The 20,095-nt window shown below is 41.7% G+C and overlaps 1 protein-coding gene across 1 annotated transcript in view; it reads right to left on the bottom strand.

Annotated features, from left to right (window-relative positions):
- The window catches only part of dock1 (dedicator of cytokinesis 1), a 248,180-nt gene extending 244,195 nt beyond the window's left edge, over window positions 1-3,985 (bottom strand). Inside the window, exon 1 of the mRNA XM_069665134.1 lies at window positions 3,817-3,985. Coding sequence (XP_069521235.1) covers window positions 3,817-3,859 — 43 coding nt within the window. The 5' untranslated portion in view covers window positions 3,860-3,985. The remainder of the gene's footprint in view (window positions 1-3,816) is intronic.
- Window positions 3,986-20,095: the final 16,110 nt, after the last annotated feature.

The raw sequence follows: 20,095 nt of genomic DNA, 5'->3' as shown, positions 1-20,095 counted from the left end.
GAAAGCGACAGTACTCAGGGTGGTTTCTGTCAGTGTTATCTTCAGTGAGTTATTTATGTCCAAGTCAGATTTTACTGTTGTCGCTGGATGAGATAAGGCTTTACTTTCGCTAGTTCACGTGAACAGTGTATTTTATAGACGTGCTATAAAATTCTCAAAGCAAGAAGCACTTTCACGACAGCTGTAAAACAAAAGCAGCAGTGGCTTCTGAAAAGAAGCAAAGTATGGAAATACTAAAACAAAGTATATCAACAAGAAATAATACTTAACAGCTTATATAACTTTTCATAGGTAAAAAAAAATCTCTCGCAGGTGGAATTACATTGTACATTGTAACTTCTGTGCCTTTTTACAGACCATTTATAGACTAAATTATTCATGTTCCCTTTAATTGTTAAAGGAGCAGTTCTCCTCTGGAAAAAGCCGCTGTCAGTCAAAGCTGGTGTTCCCTGTAATCGATAGAAGCAATAATATTTTAAATTGAGGGCATAGCTGTGGAGAAAGTTGCACAAACAGCTTGTGGTTTTCGCCCATTCTACATTCCTACAACACCCAGCGTGCATTGCGCCCCTCCCTCCGAAAGGAACGGCCCAGCGAGAGGCGCTGGAGTGAAGTACTACCGTTTTTCGCTGCAGGCAACGGCTCAGAGCGGCACAGAATCCGAAATATCGTCTAAAAAAATCTTCAGTCTACATTTCAAACCTGTCGATTTTGATCGAGACGTGACTCAGTTATAAATGTGGAGTGTCCGGGGGGGGAAACAGGAGAGCAGGCAGCGTTCAAGGCACCTCACGGAACAAACATTTACATTTTATGTGTTTGTTTTTTTTCCCTACCATAACGGCATTAGCTCCCCATAATAGCATGATAGGACTGAGGTTAAAAATCGGCGAACTGGCCCTTTAAGGAAAAGCATTGTAGCTGTAGAAATGTAGCTACAACACTAATCAGGAAAACAAAGATATCTGGTCGTATGTCACAACATAGATATAGAGCTTATCAATGACCCAACATTAACTAGGACTAATAGGGTGGGTTTAATAGTAAGCTCATCTGATCCTGCTGAAGCTAATCAGCTGGTCGTTCTCTGGTCTTTGGCCCCACAGAGGGAACAAAGCACCAAGCAGAGAACTTTATAACACAGCAAAGAAATAGAAGAAAACACAGATTTGTGTCACAAACCTAATGTGGTTTAATTTCCAATATCGATAATGGTGTCGGAGCTGCCTTGCTTCCACAATCATCCAAATTACATCGTATAAATCTGCTGCTATGATAACAAAGCCCTGTATTATAAGTGCTATGTAAGAAAAAAAAACAGCAGCATTTATTATTAACACTGCTGTGAAAACGCTCAAGCAGACGGGTTTCCTTTCCTGCACACACTAATAAAGCCGTGGGGCCATTATGAGAGTGGTGAATGGTGTGACAAAAGTTGTGCTGAAATAGAAATAGGTCCGCAGTGAGCGCTGCCAGCGTGAGAGATCTCAGAGAGTGCTCATTAGTGCTTTTTGGTCAACACATGAAGTATTAAAAGTGCAATGGCTGTGCACCCTACCAATGCTCTGCTGCAGTGATGTGGCAGCTGACTCTCTGTCTACTAATGACTCATCCACTCTGCATTCAGGGAGCCCCGTGGGAATCTTCTCAAAGATTTCTGAAGAACATCCACTTTCAAGATGTAATGGATTTTTTTTTTTCTGAGAGTATACAGAGGCAACGGCGAGCATCAGAACAACATATTTTTCACACACTAATACAACCCATAGTCAGCTCTACCTGCTCAAGAGACAACATAACAGGTTCATATAGCAGGTACTCGAGTGTAAACAACAGCGCTCATTTGGATGCCGCAGTGCGAGATGCCAATCACAGCTTTAGTATAACCTGCTGAACTCATCCATCACTCAGCATCCCTCACACAGCCACAAACCTGTAACTCGCACTAATGGACGCACAGCTAAAAGGGACCCGTGTTGTGGGGTAAATTACACACATTAATATTACAATCTATTGTCGTTACTCCTACTTTGCTGAGTCAGCAGGACCTGGATGATTCAGGGAATCCCCAGAAAATCAGGACTAATCCATTATGCATTTTTTTCAGTCATTCATGTATAGCACAGCGAACGTGTTTCAACCATGCAACAATACAGAGCGTGATTTAATCTATTCTGCTTATCTGCCATCAATCTGGCTGTTTAACGCGGTTGTTTACAGTTTCTTTATATCAGTTAACTAGTGCAGTGAGAGATGTACTAGATTACTAGAGATGTTGCAATACCATTTTTTCAATCCCAATCCAAATCCATGCCCAGACTTGACTATCTGCAGAACCGGACTAACCGTCCGATACTAGTGTGATTTAAAAAAAGAAAAAACATATTCACAGGCTCTCTTAAAACATGAAAAAGTACTTTTACTGTTTTTGATTGTCTTAACTTTAGATTTTAAAAAAGCCTTGTTGACATTTTGCTAGCCTGAACTAACTTCACACTCTCCGTTATCACTGCACTGTTGTTGTTTGATATTCAAAAGTTACGACCTCAAATCAATTCATATTCACCGCTCTATATTTAAGTTGATAAAGGCAGCTTTAATATATTGCTGCTCAGGGATGCAATCCTAGTGTTTGGCTTCCTAAAATAGGGATCGGCCCGTTTAAATATTTATGCCAGCATTTAAAGAAAAAGAATTAGATCTATCTTATAAAAGAGCCTCAAAGAGGTTTTGAGCTTTTTGAGGAGTATACTTCAGTGGCAATGGGGAAAGAGACAATCAGCATTTATTAGCGTGTCTTCCCAGGTCTAAAAAATCTGCGTCAACACACTCATTTTGGTGGGAATAATGGTATCAGAATGTGCATTGAATGGCATACTCTCCTCTAACATATACCACATTTAAAGTTAAACAGAGGCTAGAACTGCTGTTAGAAAAAGATATTATCTACAGTTTGCTAAAATTGCTGAGAAAAGGAACAGGTAAACAAAATATAAAGAAATACATGTTTTATAACAGAGTTTGGTTTATCACTATGTGAAGAAATGTGCCCAGTCAAAGTACAAAAACATACAAAACTGAACGATAACTGCACTGTAAAAGCTGATAAGTGATGAAAACATGACCTAAAAATAAATAGACTTATTTTTAGGTCTGTTTTACAGTGGCAGACAGACTTTGTGTCGACCTTGTAGCGCTTCTTTAATTAAACCCTTCAGTACAACTGTAGTTACAGATACTTTTTATGATGATGTAATTTGAGTGTGGTTAAATAATCCCCTGAAGGAGAGAGTGGAAGCTAAACGGGATTCTGTTCTCAGGCTAGGTCGGCTGGTTTCAAAGCATATGAGGAAGTGATAATAAATAACCGGCAACAAAGGCTTTCTCTGTGCAAAAGATATGGCGCTAAACACAAACAAACAACAAACTAAACTGTTACAATTCGCGCGCTGCCTCTTAACTAGCTGGTTAGTTTGTAGCGGAGGCCCCATAACACAGGAAACAGCGCTATAACTAGGCGCGCCTCAAACAATTCCCAATCCACACACACACACACACACACACACACACACACTCCTCTTCCTCACAATAGACACACATTCCTTGTTTTGCGTTTCATGCAAACAAGCAGGCAAATTCCCAACATTTGCATTCCCACAGTTCAGGCAAATGAGACCCAAATATCTCGCACACAACCACGTGAGAAACAATTAAGCCGGCCGCTTTCTAATCAAAATCCTTCCCAAACTTGTGCAATCTGAGAGCACACAGAGCTAGGCTGAGCTAGCGATGGAGCATGTAAGTTTTGATACGTACCAACTCCATACTTTTCCTTCTTTGTGGGCACCCAGCGAGACATTATCCGTGACGAGGCTTCCCCGAGTCGTCGTTTATCCTGTTAGAAAAGGTCCAGGTGGGACCTGTTGGTTTTGTCGTAGACTTTTTTTCAGTTTTCTCTGAGCTTTGAGGAGCTACTCCGAGCAGCCATTTTCCACCAGTGACAGGACGCTCCGCAAGGGGGAGGAAGGGAACACAACTTTTTCTCCCTGTAGGCGTTCAGTACAGTAAACGTCCCACAGCTGTTTATACTGAGACGGAAACTGCTGCTGAGCTGATGAAAAGTTCTTAAATTGTTTTTAACCATAACTTAGAAGACTTAATCTGTTGAAATATAAAGTTGATATACAAAGTCATCGTCATCAAATCACTCAATAGAGGAAGACACATTTTTTAAAAGAGAGGATTATGCTCTTCTACGTTAGTAAGCTTTATAGTAAGCAAAGCCTACCAAAACTATTGGATAAAAACGCTTTTTATTCGTACTTTTTTCTATTTAATTATTTTTTTCATCAGTAAAAAAGTTTCAGAAAATAATTTACCAGAGTATGCAACCATTAATTATTTGAAAAGTATGCAATAATCGATTTATTATAATTAAAGAATGATTCACTTATTTCTGTGTAGGCATAAGAGAACTTATAGAACTTTTGGGAACAATAAAGCAGTTGTGAAATATGTAAATGTTCTGCTTGACTTGGTTTATACAGAAGCCCTTAGCGGACATGCATCCATACTTTTTATTTACTCCGTTTCCCGTGGTAACGAGTTATTTCTGGTCGTTTTCTCGAGATCTCAACTTATTATTAATTAATTTTCCAGCGATTTAGAAAACAAGACAACAGGTTAGTCACTGTGATATTACAGACTAGGACATGCCATGCTGCCACTGCCCACACTAATGAGGTAAGTAAAACCTGTTTCTATGTTTGTGTTGTGCTTTTACAACTCTGGGGATAGGAGTTATATGGCGATGCCGCTTCATTATCTCCTGATAACGAGAAAAATATGTCGAGATCTCGAGAAAACGACGATAAAAAAATACATAAATTAAATAAATAATTAGTAGTAATTAAAATAATGACACGAAAGCATATTTTAATCCTATAATTTAAATATAAATGTTACAATAGCAATATAAATATACGTGTTTACAATAATGGGGATGCATGGGTGTCCACATTAACCTTTAACAGGGGTGGCCAGATTGAGTCACGGGTTACTCCAGTTATCGTCAATACAGCTTTATTCAGCTGCAGAAAAGCAACATCACACACCACTAAATACATCTGACCCCCGCTTTGAAGGCGTCACTGTAGTGTTCCTCTAAATGGTTCAACCACAGAATTAGAATTCATGCGGTATATATCCATTTCCTTCTTTCTTTGTGTTTAACAATGATCTAACAGACGCCTGAGCCAGGTTGTTATTCTGAGCAGTGATGTGTTGAACTAATAAGAGTTGTTCCTCTGAGCTGGAGGTGATAAATGAAAGACATCAGGCGAATACACCTGGTGCGCAGCCTTCAAACTGCTCAGTTTATTTCATCTTATCTGCATAAATGTTGCATCTGCTGTGGTTAAATCCCATCTTTTAGGGAAGTCTCTCAAACTGATGACCTAATGCCCTTCTTTGCTGCCACTTTAACCACTTGTCACGTTGGAGTCTTGCCAGCAGAGGGCGCTGCTGCGTTCAAACTTATCCCCATGTAAAAGCAGCGACAGAATTTCTTTTGAACCTTTGTTTAAAAGTGTCCTCGCTCAATTCAGTTTTTGATTTGTTTTGATGTTATCTCCCACGCAGAGCAGACAAAAGGCAGCAATTTGCTCAACATCATTTCATATTCCTTCCGCATGTAGCTTCTCAGCTTGATAAGGTGTCTTAAAGCAGGTCAAAGCAAGTGATATTTGAAATATTTCCTTCTTATCACCGTCTTTGAAAGACATTCGGAAAATGTTATATTAAAGAGTGGGACTGAAGTTGCTTTGAAAGTAAGACATCTGTGGACTTTTAATCCACTGAGAAACACTGACATTCATTAAACATCAAAGCAACTGTCAATTCTTTCATGGAAGAAGTTGTCTCTGTGCAGATCTGCGTTTAACTTCCTCTAAAATCTGAAGCAGAATCTTGCTTCCAGCTGGAGGCAACTTTCCCATGTCTTGTAAATACCCTTCGCTCATGCACTCTGGGACATCATGTGGGTCACAGTTAGTTATTCAAGAGGACACTGGCCCATTTTTTAAGAAAGTCTTGCAAAAGTCACATGTCTTCGACCGAGTCTTGAGGACAGCAGTGCTTCATCATCAGCCACCGACCACGAGATCACAGAAGAAGAAATGGGGAATTCAACAAAGAGGATTCCTGAAGCGGTAAGTGACTCATGGAAAAACATGGATAATCTGCTCATTAGTGACGCTCGATCATTTGTTCCAACGCCTGAATGTCAGGAAGTTCAATTTGCTCTTTTAAACTCTGCATGGTGCGTCTTATTGGCGTTACCCCAAAATTAGATGCTCTCATAATTAAAACTCTGAATGTTAATGTGTTCTTTGTCTAAATGGAGATCTTGCCACGTCAAGCATTGCATCCACAAGTGTTTGTGTTTTTTTCTTTCAGCCCGCCCACCCTTCTGTCTCTTTCCATCTCCCTCCCTGTATTGGATGTTGTGCTGAGTAACTCTTTTGTTCACCAAAGCATCTCTCACATTGCTACATGCCTGACTGGAGACAGTACCCACTAGCACCTAGTTTATATCAAGACAGAGAGTGTTTACACCCTAAACTGAGGACAGTTGGAAATTGGAAGCAAGTGAAAAAGGATGTTTTGTCATTAACTGGTAAGTAAAAGTGTCAGCAGCATATCTGAGGGGTGAAATGAAACCAGGAAGTTGTGGTTAGTCTTATGATCTAGGTTCATTTGCACTTATTTCTAACTGTACTCTGATGCTTTTTCATAACAGATCCCTAGCAAATATGACCTCCAGCATTCTTCTAGGGACTTATTCCTTGGAGTGCATTTCTAGCATGCCTCATGGTAAGAGGTCTATATGAGCCAGGGGATTTTCATTGATACCTCCAGTGTAAAAGGGCTTTCATCGTGGGCTGAAACTCGAGAGCTGCAAGCGGTTACCCGAGCTCCGGAGAGATGACTTTCCGCAGGCCAGCTGCCCACCTACGAAGAGCTCCAAGCTGGCGGATGTCTGGAGATGAGTCCCACTGGGAGAGCTTCATATCGGAGGCGAAGGCTTCGCCCTGTGTTTCTCACCCATCTCGTGCACCTCGGCCCCAGAGTGCAATCGAAGGCGGCCACCTGGACGGCTGGCTTGAGCACCTCCAAAGGATGCAGAGCGACCTTCTAAGAAACCCGGTTCATGATCAGGTACCTGCTTTCAACGATCGGACGACTTCCATGCCTACCCTCGACAAAGATACGACCAGACGTACCTGGAATCCGTCCTTCAGTAGGGGTTCGTCCTCATGTGGGAGTCCCAGCCTGTATGAGAGTTCGCTGGGCAGCCAGGAGTCCCTACAGACTGGGTTCTTTTCCCGTCCGGAGCGAAGAGGAAGCTGGGAGAGAGCTCACATCATGCAGGCCGCAAAGAAGGAACAGGCTCAACTCAGTTCTATTGCTCCAGTTAAAATTGGTTGGCTGCCAATCCAGAGAAGAGTGATGGTGGCTGATGCTCGAAACCAAAACCAACTTTTGGACCACTCTCCTGGCCAGGTAAATTACAAAATACGTAACAAAGCCTAAAGCAGAAACAAGAATTTTGTGATGTTGCAGAACTTTCTTTGAGTAAAGGATTTTTCTTTAATATGAGTAATATTATTTCCCTTCCAATCCAGTTCATTTTGGCACTTTCAGGCCTCCTTACTCTTATTTGTAGTACTGAGAATTATTTTCTCAGAGAAACCTCATAGGACAGCATTGGTGTCTGTTCTTTAGGGTATCAACCTTTTTACACAGGCCTTCATAAAGAAGCAGAACCGATCTACCCTGGATTTAGCATCGACATCCTCTCAAGCTGTGTGATTGTGACTCTTACATGCTAGTCAGACGGTATAAGCTCTTCAACTCCGAGGGCGGAGAAGTGCTGTGTAATGGAGGTGATGTAGCGTCGTACCAGGCAAGGCAGACTGCGACATACAGAGTGCCACAGAGAGACATTTGTAGTCGAGTCTCAGTTACCCAGGGACAAGGCACAGCGCTGGCATCCTTAAAAATCAGCTTACTCTGCAGGAACTCCTCGCATTCTCCGAAGGTTTACTGCTCATTTGGAGCTGTGACGGCAGAGACTGAGCTTTGTGCCCTTAGAGGATGCAAGTCAATGTACACAGAGAATTCAATGGCTGTGTAACCCAGCAAACTGATAATATGACTTTTAAATCCATAAGTTGCTGTGCTGTACTGGAGTTTGACTGTTTTGATGCACAAAGCACTTCCCTTTGAAAATCTAAACTGGAAAAATATAATGTGCTGACATTTCTAGATCTTTTCTCTCAATATCGAAATCAAACATTGATTTAATTGTTATGAGGCCTTGTTTAGAGAGATTATGATAGTGGGGGAAATAAATTCATTTTGGCTTTGCAAAGAGTTGGATGAGAAAACCACTGTCGTGGCTGTACGGTAAACATAAATTAGCCTAGCCTAGCATAAAGACTGCTAACAAGAGGAAACGGGTAGTTGCTTTTTACTCTTAAGTTTTTAAAGTTGACAGTGTTACCTTGGACAGAGGCAAGCTAACTTCTACCTGCTTTCAGCCTTTTTAAGAAGCTAAGCTAACTGGCTGCTGCCAAAAGGGCTAGCTTCTAGCTTCATATTTACCTTGAAAACAAGTTCAATCTCCTCATTTAATCTATTTAATATGAGTTTAACAATACAAGATATTACATGTTTATTAAGCCCTGAAGGTGATTTGTTTTGTTACCTTTAGACAGAGGCAGGCTAGCTGTTTTCAATATTTTTGAGATAATAGGCTACCTGGCTGCCCCAGATCATCAGCTTCATATTTACTTCACGACCATGGGAGTGATTTCCTCTCTTCTAACTTTCAGCAAAAAAGTAAATAAGCAAGTGATTCTACATAACATATTTTGAATAGTAAGCTGGAGGTGTTGGTACATTTGTTAGCCTTCTTGAGAAGCTAAGCGAACCAGCTGCTAGCACTAGCTTTATATTTACCTTACAAACACGGGAGTTACATATTGATCTTCGCATCTAACTCTCAGCGAAAAAGCAAATAAACAAGTGATTTTATACATATCACATTTTGAATTGTAAGCCTTGGAGGTGTTGGTATGTTTGTTAGCTTTGGACAGAGTCAAGTTAGCTTAAGCTGTTTTCAGCCTTCTTGAGAACCTAAGCGAACCAGCTGCTAGCACTAGCTTTGTATTTACCTTACAAACACGGGAGTTATATTGATCTTCACATCTAACTCTCACCAAAAATCAAATAAGCAGTTGATATTATCACATTTTGAATTGTAAGCCTTGGAGATGTTTGTATGTTTGTTAGCCTTTGACAGAGTCAAGCTAGCTTTAGCTGTTTTCAGCCTTCTTGAGAACCAGCTGCTAGCACTAGCTTTGTATTTACCTTACCTTACTTGCTAGCTTTAGCTTCATACGGGTGTTACATTGATCTTCGCATTTTAACTGTCTGCAAAAAAAGCTAATTAGTTTAAACTACAAGATATTACATGTTAAATAGTAAGCCCTGAATATGTGAGTGTGTTTTGTAACATTTGGACATAGAGAGGATAGCTTTAACCCATTTTCAGTTAATGTGAGAAGCTTAGCTAACAAGCTTCTGGCAATATTACTAGCTTTACATTTACCTTACATACATGGGAGTAATATTATAATTCTTATCCAACTACCAGCACAATTACATCTGAAGTCACATTTTTAATGGACCTTTTTTTTTACAGGTGAAATTGAAACAACCCATCACTCCAACCTTTCAGCAGAATCGAGCAACAGGCATGAGGCATCAAGGTATGCTAACATAAAATGTACTGCATTAGTTTACAGTCACTTGTGTAACTGCTGTGTTTCCAGATCAGACCTCATTATTTCTAGAAATGCACAATTATGCAAGTGTGATCATTATGTAATAGTTCTTGCCCTGCCTTAAAGCAATAAATAAAAACACAAAACATGAACGCTCTTGCGTAACTTAATATTCTGAGGGAAGGCTCTGCTTTAATTTAATGTTAAGAACATGATCAGTGCAGGAACAAATGGTCGCATGTTAACTTCAGGGTCCGGGTTAGCCAGAGGGAAAACAGGGGCTGATTTCAGCCTGTCACACCGTTTACCTGCCTCTAATCAGCTCCTTGCAGCATTGCTGCCCCTGTCCTCTTTAGCACACTGACTGACTGGATGATCAATTTCAACAACCTACCTTGCAAAAAGCCAATTCAATTTGAAGTTGACTGGTTTTTACCGTTGAAACATACAAATCAGGAAGGATTGACGGTAAAGAAATGGGTGCTAATAGGCTTGAAAATGTATGGAAAAGAGATTTGGAAGGCAGAAAGATAAGGAGAGATGCAGACCGATCGGAGAAGGAGCCCTGTTAATCTTGGAACATGGCAGCCCTACACTCTCCGGGTTTGATCTGAGGTTTGATCTTTCAACCTCGTCCTTGTTTACACATAGATTATCCTGGCAGGGCTCGGGCAGCTCGCAGGAATCAAAGCAATCTATCTGTGGCAGCAACTGGAACTTTTATAAAAAAAATGCAGGTGTTTTAAAGGCCCTTAACCATAAAAAACATTAAGTTAAAAGCCGCCTGCACAGACTGTGTTGACATAATTATAAAGTATAATTTTCAGACTATAACAAATGTACCATCTCCATATGGTCTATTTTTATGAGCCGTATTTATGAAGACATCTGTTTATCCATCGAAGAAACTTGTTTAAATTGGACAGAAACTTGCCAATGATGCTCTCAAATCTCAAACGAGCCATAAATATTCAGATTTTTCCTCACATCGCATTCAGTAATAAAAAAATATGCAGGTGCATGTACACAAATTGGCCATGGCTCATATCCCAAGAATGATGAACAAAACAAAATTCAATGCAGGACTGCGTCCAAAAAACTGTCTTGTTTTGATGCTCGTTGCTTTTCCTCAACATTTAAATCCACGGCTCCACATGTGAAACCAAATGAAACTATCCGAAATTCTAACAGCAGTTTTTACAAAAAAAAAATTGACTTGGTTACACTCCAGCTAGCAAATTATCCCGCCTCTTTCTCCTTGTTTTTTTCCCCCTTCTCTTTCTGGTTGTTGCCGACAAGCCTTGAAAAGGTAGTTTTAATCAGACTCTGGGTCTCAGTGCAGACACTCACTGCCCTCTGCCTCTATAAAAGTCACATTTAACAAACTTAAAATGGCTCGATGTTAATGAGCAAATGATAATAAATTGGTTCTTCTGCTCCGAGGGTTCATGTTTAGACTGAATGGCCAATTTTCACCCAGCTCACACTCGCAATTTAGATAAAACTCACGAGGAAGAGGGATAAATTGGGAGGGTGGGGACTTCAGAGGCTATTTGCCATATGGCCTCGCTTCTTTATTGTCCTCTGGGATATTAAGGCCTGCTGTTGATTCAGAAAAAAATGGTCATTTGAGCTCTGCTAGTGGAGGTAATGAGAGACTCTCTTACGGGGGGGGGCTCAAGTTGGTGTGGGGCTTTACAGAGGAAGAAATGAGAAGTGTAGAGGTGGTGACAGAAAGGCTGTCGTCCTTTATGGCACCTTTAAATACACAGTTTGTTTTTCTGCAGTAATCACATTTGCAAATTGAAGCAATTTTCACCTCACGTCCTGTTTTCTGCCTTGGAGCCAAATAAAAAAAAAACAAGTAAAAACGCAGATTATCCACCTAGCATTCAAGGGGTTATCCCAAAGTGAGAGCCAGTCGCCATGGTAACTGCAGCAGGTGGAAATGCGACCAGGCAGACATGCAGTCGGGGTGGCAATAAGAGTATCAGTCAGGGCTGAGAGGCCGAAGTCAAGTCTCCTGCGTCTCCTGAGGAAGCGGAGAAGTGGCTCCGGGGCGGTGCGAGACTCACTTTACTGTGTCAACGTCAATTATTGACAGTGTCAACATTGACATACAGTCAGAGGAATGCCTGACTTGTTTCTGTGTGTGTGTGTGTGTGTGTGTGTGTGTGAAAGGGAAAGAGAGGAACAGGGAGGGGTGGGGTGTCTTGTGAGGAGTGTGACAGTGGATCATTTGTTTTGCCTTCATACATAGATGGAGAGGTGGAGAGAAGTCACAGCGGTCCCAGTGCTTGGGGTGTGAAGACGTGGCAGACACCTGATCAAGGCTCGCACGTAATCAAACAGGTAACAGATGACACCTCTGGGATGATTGTTTTTAAAAGGAGATAACTCAACAATAGTTGGATATTCAGGATAACTTTGGGTCTGTGTGCATATTATGTTACAAGGAGAAATTCAGTCTTATCCTGGTATTACACTTCATTCTTATGCTTAGGCCGGTCTCCAATTCATAACCGTGATAGATTAAGTGCTGCAGTGTTGGCTTGGTGGAGCACTTATTATAGTGCACAAACAAAAGGCCTCATTTCTCAACACTGTGTTGAAAGAGGACTACATTTACTCCTCCTAAAAAAGATGTAAATGTTGTGCGTATAACAGAAAAAAGTAATTATTTATCAGTTGTACATGATGTAGCTTCTGTTCCCTCGCCTCCTGGATAACCATACTTCTCCCTAATCTGACCCTTCACTGGAGAGTCTCTTTTCAAGATGAATTGATCACTTATATGTTGCAATTAATGAAGTCTGTATAAAAAGTGGACAAAGCTACCTTGATGTCACCTATTGAAGCCTGAAGTTCAGCATTTTTGGCCGGTGTCATTTTGTTTTTTGGGATCAGAAGTGACCATATTTGGACGACAGGGTGGATACACATTGTCTCGTCTACATGTCAATCACAGGTAGACACGCCCTAAACCATACCCTGCTTTACAATCAGTGTCGCTCTAAATGGGACCATCATTGACAAAATAAACACATGCTGTGTTGAGGAAGAATTCAAACCAGGGATTGAGGCTGTAAAGAAAATGTTACTGAGTAAAAATATCAACTGAGAAGTGGGGTCGTTTTCTCATCTGGTTCCATACAATCTTTTTTGATTTGTTTTAGCCCCCTGCTGGCCATTAACAAGAGTGCAGGTTTAAACTCTCGAAGATTTTCATGTAAATAAATGTCTGTTAAGTCACAATCTGTCGCCGAATGAGGTAACACAATAGTGATTGAGCCTATGGCCCACTGATGAAAGCCTTTGCATTTGCAGTATTACAGACTGGGTGTCTGGCGTGACTTTCGCAGAAGAAATCACAAGCGGCGCCCAGTTAGTGACACGTTTTCCATCACCCAGCAGTGGTTGGTCTGCCAGAGAGGGTAGGCGGAGCTAAGCGGCTGCTTTTCCGGTCTCTGCAAGTGTTGTGAGTAAACAGTAATCTACTATGGCTGAACAAACAAAGAAAAGATGGATGACTACAGATACAACTTCAACAATAAGTGAAAATCCAAAGAAAAAGAAACAAATTGGACGCTCAGATGAAGGCAAACAGTCTGAAAAGGAAAGCGACCGTCAGCGAGGAAAATTAAGAGTTAGAACTGTGACAAAGGGAGCCAACCGTAGATGTCTGGTTATCTGGAACATTTGCTCACACAACTGCCTTTTATCACCATAGGGTGCCGCCAAGTAGAACGAAAATAAGAACTTCGAGATTATCACTTAAAGGCAGTCCCGCGCTGGTGTCAGTGTTGAAACCAAGAGGCAACATCAGCTCCTTATATAAAGTCTATGGTTGCAAGCCATGGCTTTAAAAGTAAGAGGGAAACATAAATCACACATTTATGATAAAGCAATCCAAGGGATCAAAGATGAAAAGATTTCAGATTGTGGTATTTAACTTGAGAAAGAAAAATAAAAGATATTCGATTGGAACTTTTAAAGAGTGGCTTAACAAATCAGAAGGAGGAGATAGCAGGTCAAAGCCTCCATAAGCTGTACCTCATCAGAATGCAGAAGAGGCGCTGAAATAATAAAAGACTTTACTTGTGATCTACACGAAGACGGCTGACTGATGTCAGACTTCTTTGCTTTACCGACCATTATCTTCACAGATGTCAGGGTCTGTGTGCTCGCTGCCGGCTGCAAAATTTACCCAAGGCAATGCAGAATTAGACATTTGAACAGAGGACAAACAATGTCTCATTGTTGCCTTACACAAGATTGAACTGGTCCAACAGGACTCAATTGCCTGCAGCCTTAGTAGCCTGTGTCTGTCATAAGTAGAGTATTTCAGCCACATAAGACCATTCAGAAATTTAACATTAGTAACAAAAAGCTGCATTCAAATTCGCTTGTTTCAAAATCATTACTGCCACATTAATAACTGAAAGATCCGGAAGGTTTTTCACGTCATAAACCTGCCGGCAACAAGGACGTATCAGCATTTCTCCATGCTCCGTAAACACCATCAGAATCCTCCCACCCAGAGACCAGACTCTGTTTTTTTTTTTGTTTGCCTCTAAGTTTCTATCGAGGATAGAGACTCATTGTGATTCTCTGAGGGATAAGTCACGCTGTGTGCTGGCTTTGCCTGCTGCTGCTTCCATTGCTACTGGGGCATTCACTGTGTCAAGCATGGGAAGAGTCATCTGACTAAAGAGAAAAAACACGAAAGCCCTGAAGGAAAACAAGACAGCTGACCTGCTGTTAAGATTAAGTATTAGAAAGATGTCATACTGTCAGTATCGTGGTGTGTTCAATGAATTTTGGTCCATTTTTCTGTTTTGGTGCTTGAAAACAGGGGCTGAAATTTGCAAGATGAATGTACAGCATGTGCGTTGATTGATGACTGAACATGCAGCAAGAGACATTAGCATCAACAGGAGGGCGGGGCGGGGATTCCATGCATAATCAAGGATATTTATCATATTGAATCTCTTTTATCCAGGTGCCAGAAAAACGAGGCATTCCAGCAAACGACAGAGACCGACCTGGAGCTTGGCCAGCTCTGAGGAGAGGCTGGAATACCAACAGGGGCTCAGCTTTCCCCGGAGGCGGTCCGTCCTCTGAGACCAGCTCAGACCCCATTGGGAAGTCCCGTCTGATAAAACAGAGCAGCACAGAGCACCTAAAGCATACTCCTCTGCATCAACTAACCGCTGCTGATTTCTGCAGACCGCCAACTCTGCTGCAAGGGACAAACAGTACAGAGACGTACAAGTCATGTACGCCTTTGCATAGGACAAGTAGTGTTCAGCCGATAAGGGCGACTGCACCGCTGAACAGTAGCTCTAATGTGACTACAATCATTCCTCAAAGCAAAGCCAGCTTCTCCTCGATCACTATCTCGTCAAGAAAGGTGTGCAGATCAGCCAGTTTGCCGGGGTCTGACTCCCGCAAAAACTCTTACCAATCTCGTGAATCCCCTTCCCCTCCAACTCAAACAGACAAGCCGATGGACCCGAACTCGAGGCAGGTCACCGTGCAAAGGAAGGCCACCATAGTCAAAGTGACAGAGCAAAGGATGGTTTCCAGCTCTGTCCCAAGCACAAAAAATGCCACACCAGCTAGTCATGCTTTGGACACAGTCGTCCAAAGAAGAAAGGCTACCATCATCAAAGTGACAGAGCACAGGGAGAGCTACAGTCCAGCTAAAGTAGGAACAAGAAACCCTGAGTACAGACACAGCTACACAGAAGGACAGTACAAAGAAAACAGCATGTTGAATCAGGGAAACCATTCACGGCACAATGCCACACCTTCATATCCCCATCCGGACTCCACAAAGGGGCCAAGCTCTCCAGCAGCACCAGATACATCCACTTCAGATCAAGAGAGAACTCTACACAGATCCACTCTGAATCTTTTTGTTAACAACCCCCCAGCTTTAGAACCCGCTCCCTCAGAGGTTCCTCTGAGGGCTGTTGGACAGAGATCGGACCGGCCGCAAAGACCACAGAGCTGCTACGGCAATGTGTTTGGACACTCTGCACAAAGCAAGGAGACTGTGACACAACCAGTTGCCAGGAAATGGAGCTTCGGGCTTCCACTAGAGACCAGAATCAACCCTGCAAGCTCGGACAGTAGTTCCGTCAGCCCTCGAACTGAGGCGAAAGAAGCAGGTCAACTAGAGGCGGAAACCGTTCAGCCAAATGGAAGCCGGAAAGACGAAAGATTGCCGCCAGAAAATGCAGGGAGGAGAGCGTCCCCCTGTCTGACTCTCATCAAGGCCCCTGGTAAGGCTTCTTTTTCCCTCTCTGGCAGTTTTCTTGTCAGCACACAGGCTCCCTTTGTCTCTGATCTCCATTTTCAAAGGATGGCTATGTCTAAATATACCCTTCCCTTGTGCCGTTTTGTGTGTTCTGGCTTGAAGTTATTACACACACTTCAGGGTTCTGGCGCTGAACTCTCTGGTTTGATATCGTCCTTCACCTTTGATGTCTTATGGATAGACGTAATTACGTTGTATTGTGCTTCCTTTATCTGCTACTTTGAGTGAATTTGACTCTCATGCTTGATATCTGCACCAATGTCACATTGCATCGCCGAGTTCCAGAGGCCCAATCAGCACCTACAGACACTTTCTCATTTTCACCTTCTTTCATTTTCCCACGCACCTCTTTGCATGCATTTTCTATTCTAGTCCTCCTTTACACTGTCAGCACAGGGGGGGGGAGAGGAATCACAAGCTGCTAAACATGGTGAAAACAGAGAGGAAATGTGTTGAGATCAATTTTGGCATCCAGTTCCTGCAAGGCAGCTATTAGATTTGGGTGTAATTCTTTGTAGAAATCATGTTGCATGGAGAGAAATCTGTTTTGCTGTCACACTGTGGGAAGCAAACTCTCAAAGCTATCTGTTCACTGCAGGGTTGAGAATTTTGCTCATGGCTTGACTTAGACATATGTTAAGGTTAGTGTGGTTAAGGTTAGTGAGTTAGTCTTCACAATTTGGTACAAGAAGAAAAAGATCGATACTTCCCTCATATCTCTATGATGCATATGAGGGCACAGCCAGAAGATTGTTAGTTTAGCTTACCATATAGGCTTGACAAAAGAAAACAGCTAGCCTTGCTTTGTCCGTAGTTTAGGACTCTACAGCTCATGTTTTAGCATACCCAAATGAAATGAAATGAAAACATGACTATGTGGAGTTTAACTTGAGTTATTTACCGGACTAGCTCTTGGTTTAGTGCAATGACTTCCTGTAGCCTCTGCTGCTTGATTAGCATTGTCTTAGTAACAATAAGTCAATCAAACATCTTTCTTAATCAGCTTTAGAGGCGCTAGGGAATAATTCTATTTACCTTTTGGCAGAGCAGGGCTAGCTGTGTCCACCTGCTTCTAGCCTGTTTGCTAGGCTAAGCTAGCCGTCACTTAGCTGTAGCTTCATGATTAACGTAGAAATATAAGAGCGGTATCGATTTTCTTTCTCTTGGTGTGAAAGAAAATTAATTGATTAATCAAATTGTCAACCCTTATTCCTCTAAGGTTAAGGGAAGCCTACATACTGTAGAAACAATGCAGGGCTATATTTAGGTGTTAAGGGGCTAGCAAAAGTTGTCCATGTCACGTCACATCTTTATGTACCTGTGGAGTAGCCTAGCATAATTTAGAGTTAAAAAAAACTCTCATACAACCTCTGCCGGAAACGACTCATTCAGCTCTGTCCCTTTAAGAAACCCCGCCCCTACAAGGTCACTGTCTTCTGATTAGCCAGAAGACAGGCCAGAAGTACGGAGGCTGCACTTTGTGACGTCACAAAGTGCAGCGTGTAGAAAAAACAGTGTTAAATCTGGTGTTCACAGCAGCTTGCAGACTGAGCTGAGAAGCCTGGGGATTACTCCAACATACTTTTACCTACAGATTTGAAACACCCACGTTTAGTCTGGACATCCAACATTGTAACATTATATACATGTGTTAAAATGTGAAGCAGCATAATACCCCCTCTTTAAGGTAGTCAAGCCTCAGGTCATCATTTTTGTGACTTATGTCTGACTCAAAGTTTCCAGTCTATAGTTGGATATAAGTAAGAACAGTGTCCTCGCAAGGGCAAATACTGCTGTTGGATTGTGTAAAGTGGCTGAAACAGGCAGCTCAAGCTGTTGTTTAGTATTTAGGTGTAAGAAGATTATGAGGTTGGAGTTTTCTGCTGAGTAAGTGTGTTCCTGTATTCATAATGCCTTCTCTGTGTGAAATTATAAATTATTTCTTAATCACATTCATTAACAGTGTCATCATTTTATTACCAAGACCTGAAGGAACCTAATTTACATTCAATGTTTGATACAGTTAACCTCCAAGTAAGACATTATGCAATTATTTTCTTTCTCCCTGTGGTGTGCGGCACCCTAATGATGCCTCAATATCAGCCTGTGTCACTGTTTAACTCTCTTCTCAGTTACATCAAAGTCCTCTCGCATTTCAGATCTCGACTCAAATCAGTCTCCGGAGGAAGTGCTTGCCCTCAATGCAGCTGCCATCATAGCAAATATCAAACTCCAAAGACAGCTTAGTAAGAAGAAAACACCAAATGGCAATTCTGAGAAGGACTCCACTGCATCACCTCAGGGAAATACTGGTATTATTACTTCTCTTCCCTTCTTATGTAATCATAATTTCTCCCCTTATAAAATATTGATCTTTGCTACCATTAGCTGAAAATGTTGCAAGCTCAACACTTTGTTTTCCAAGCTGACTAAATCAATACAGATACAAAGACATCCCTTGGTTTTTACATATTGTGTCACACTGAGAAGTGATTCGTCATTTCAGGCCCAGAGGCATGAGAAGTCAAGACAGGTGTAAATGAAATGCAAACATCTTGATTTTTCTCTGCCTTGGTAGTGACAGATGAGGGGAAATGTCAAAGCCCATTCCAGCACCAAAACCAACCTCCTGCTCCACTGAGTCCTGACCCTGAAAGGTCACCGCAAACAATTTCTCTTCAGGTGAGCTCAGACGTATTTTTGAAGCTAAAAAAAACAATGAAAAAGCTAAGTCTTTTGATTAAATGTTATTAACTCATAATTTAAGATCATGTGACTCCATAAAACAGATCCAGTGGTAGTTATAGCATAAAGTTGTCGCAAATTTGTTGTCGTTGCAACCAGTATCCAACCAGTACCAGTAACCAACTCAAGGGTTATATAGTTGTCTTGTGGAGTTTATACGTAGTTCCTTGTACTGTTGATTATCTGACCCTTTATTTTAACACTCTTTGGGGATTGTTCACCCCCAGGCTGGCAACAACTGAAAGTCAATTCAATGTCAGCTAAAGGGCATGACACATTTACAGAATACCGGCTTTGAAGTTTCCATGGGATGCCCCAGGGCTATATTCTGGGGCCTCTTGGGTTTGAAATGTTGGAAATAGAAATCTGGGCTTAAATATTTGTCAAAAGGAGAAATCTGTTTCTGGTTTGGCAGGAAGCACTGCAGAGATCCAGACCAGACTTCATCAGTCGTTCCCAGGGCAGAATGCGAGAACTGGAGCGAAGGGCACAGGAGAGGAAGGAGCTGGCTGGTTCGAGAGGCCCGCACTCTGATGCTGCTCCCAGGCAGAGGAGAGCCCACAGTGCCCGGTCTACCCCTCTGAATGGTATTGTGCCAGCAGCTATCCTCACCTCTCATCATCCACTGTACTGTCCATTGTCCCATTGCAGCTGCAGTGGCCGTTTGCCACATAACCAATCACACACATACAGACACAGAACAAAGCGCGAGGGGAGCCATTTCAGCCAGTATGTGTTGTTTTATCAAGGCTCATAAATTATACAATATTTTTGCATATTTTTTTTGCTTGAATTGCAGCTTAATCGACTAACATCCTCTACTGAAACCCAAAACAATGAGTTAGCAGTAGTTTTAGACCACCACCACAACAATTCAATTACAAGGAAACACCTTATTTAGGTGTATACCTAATATGAATTTACAGAGATTACACTTAAAAGCTGCATAAATACAAACAATAACATTGTAAAATTTACAAAGAAAGATAATAATGCATTACATTTGGGAAGGAACACATAGACCACATATGAATTGTAAGATATCGACATGTTTTGCCTGATATATCATCTAAACTATTTTCATGCCAACTGTCAAGGAAGAGAGGGAGCTGGCAGACCGGGCTAGGCTGTGACTAAATACAATAAAAGGCACATCAAGTTTGACATGACACAA

This window comes from Semicossyphus pulcher, unplaced genomic scaffold (genome assembly GCF_022749685.1).
Source record: "Semicossyphus pulcher isolate SPU_LCO1_2020_fin unplaced genomic scaffold, fSemPul1.0.p SCAF_16, whole genome shotgun sequence".
NCBI lineage: Eukaryota > Metazoa > Chordata > Actinopteri > Labriformes > Labridae > Semicossyphus > Semicossyphus pulcher.
This window is presented reverse-complemented; position numbering and strand designations above follow the sequence as displayed.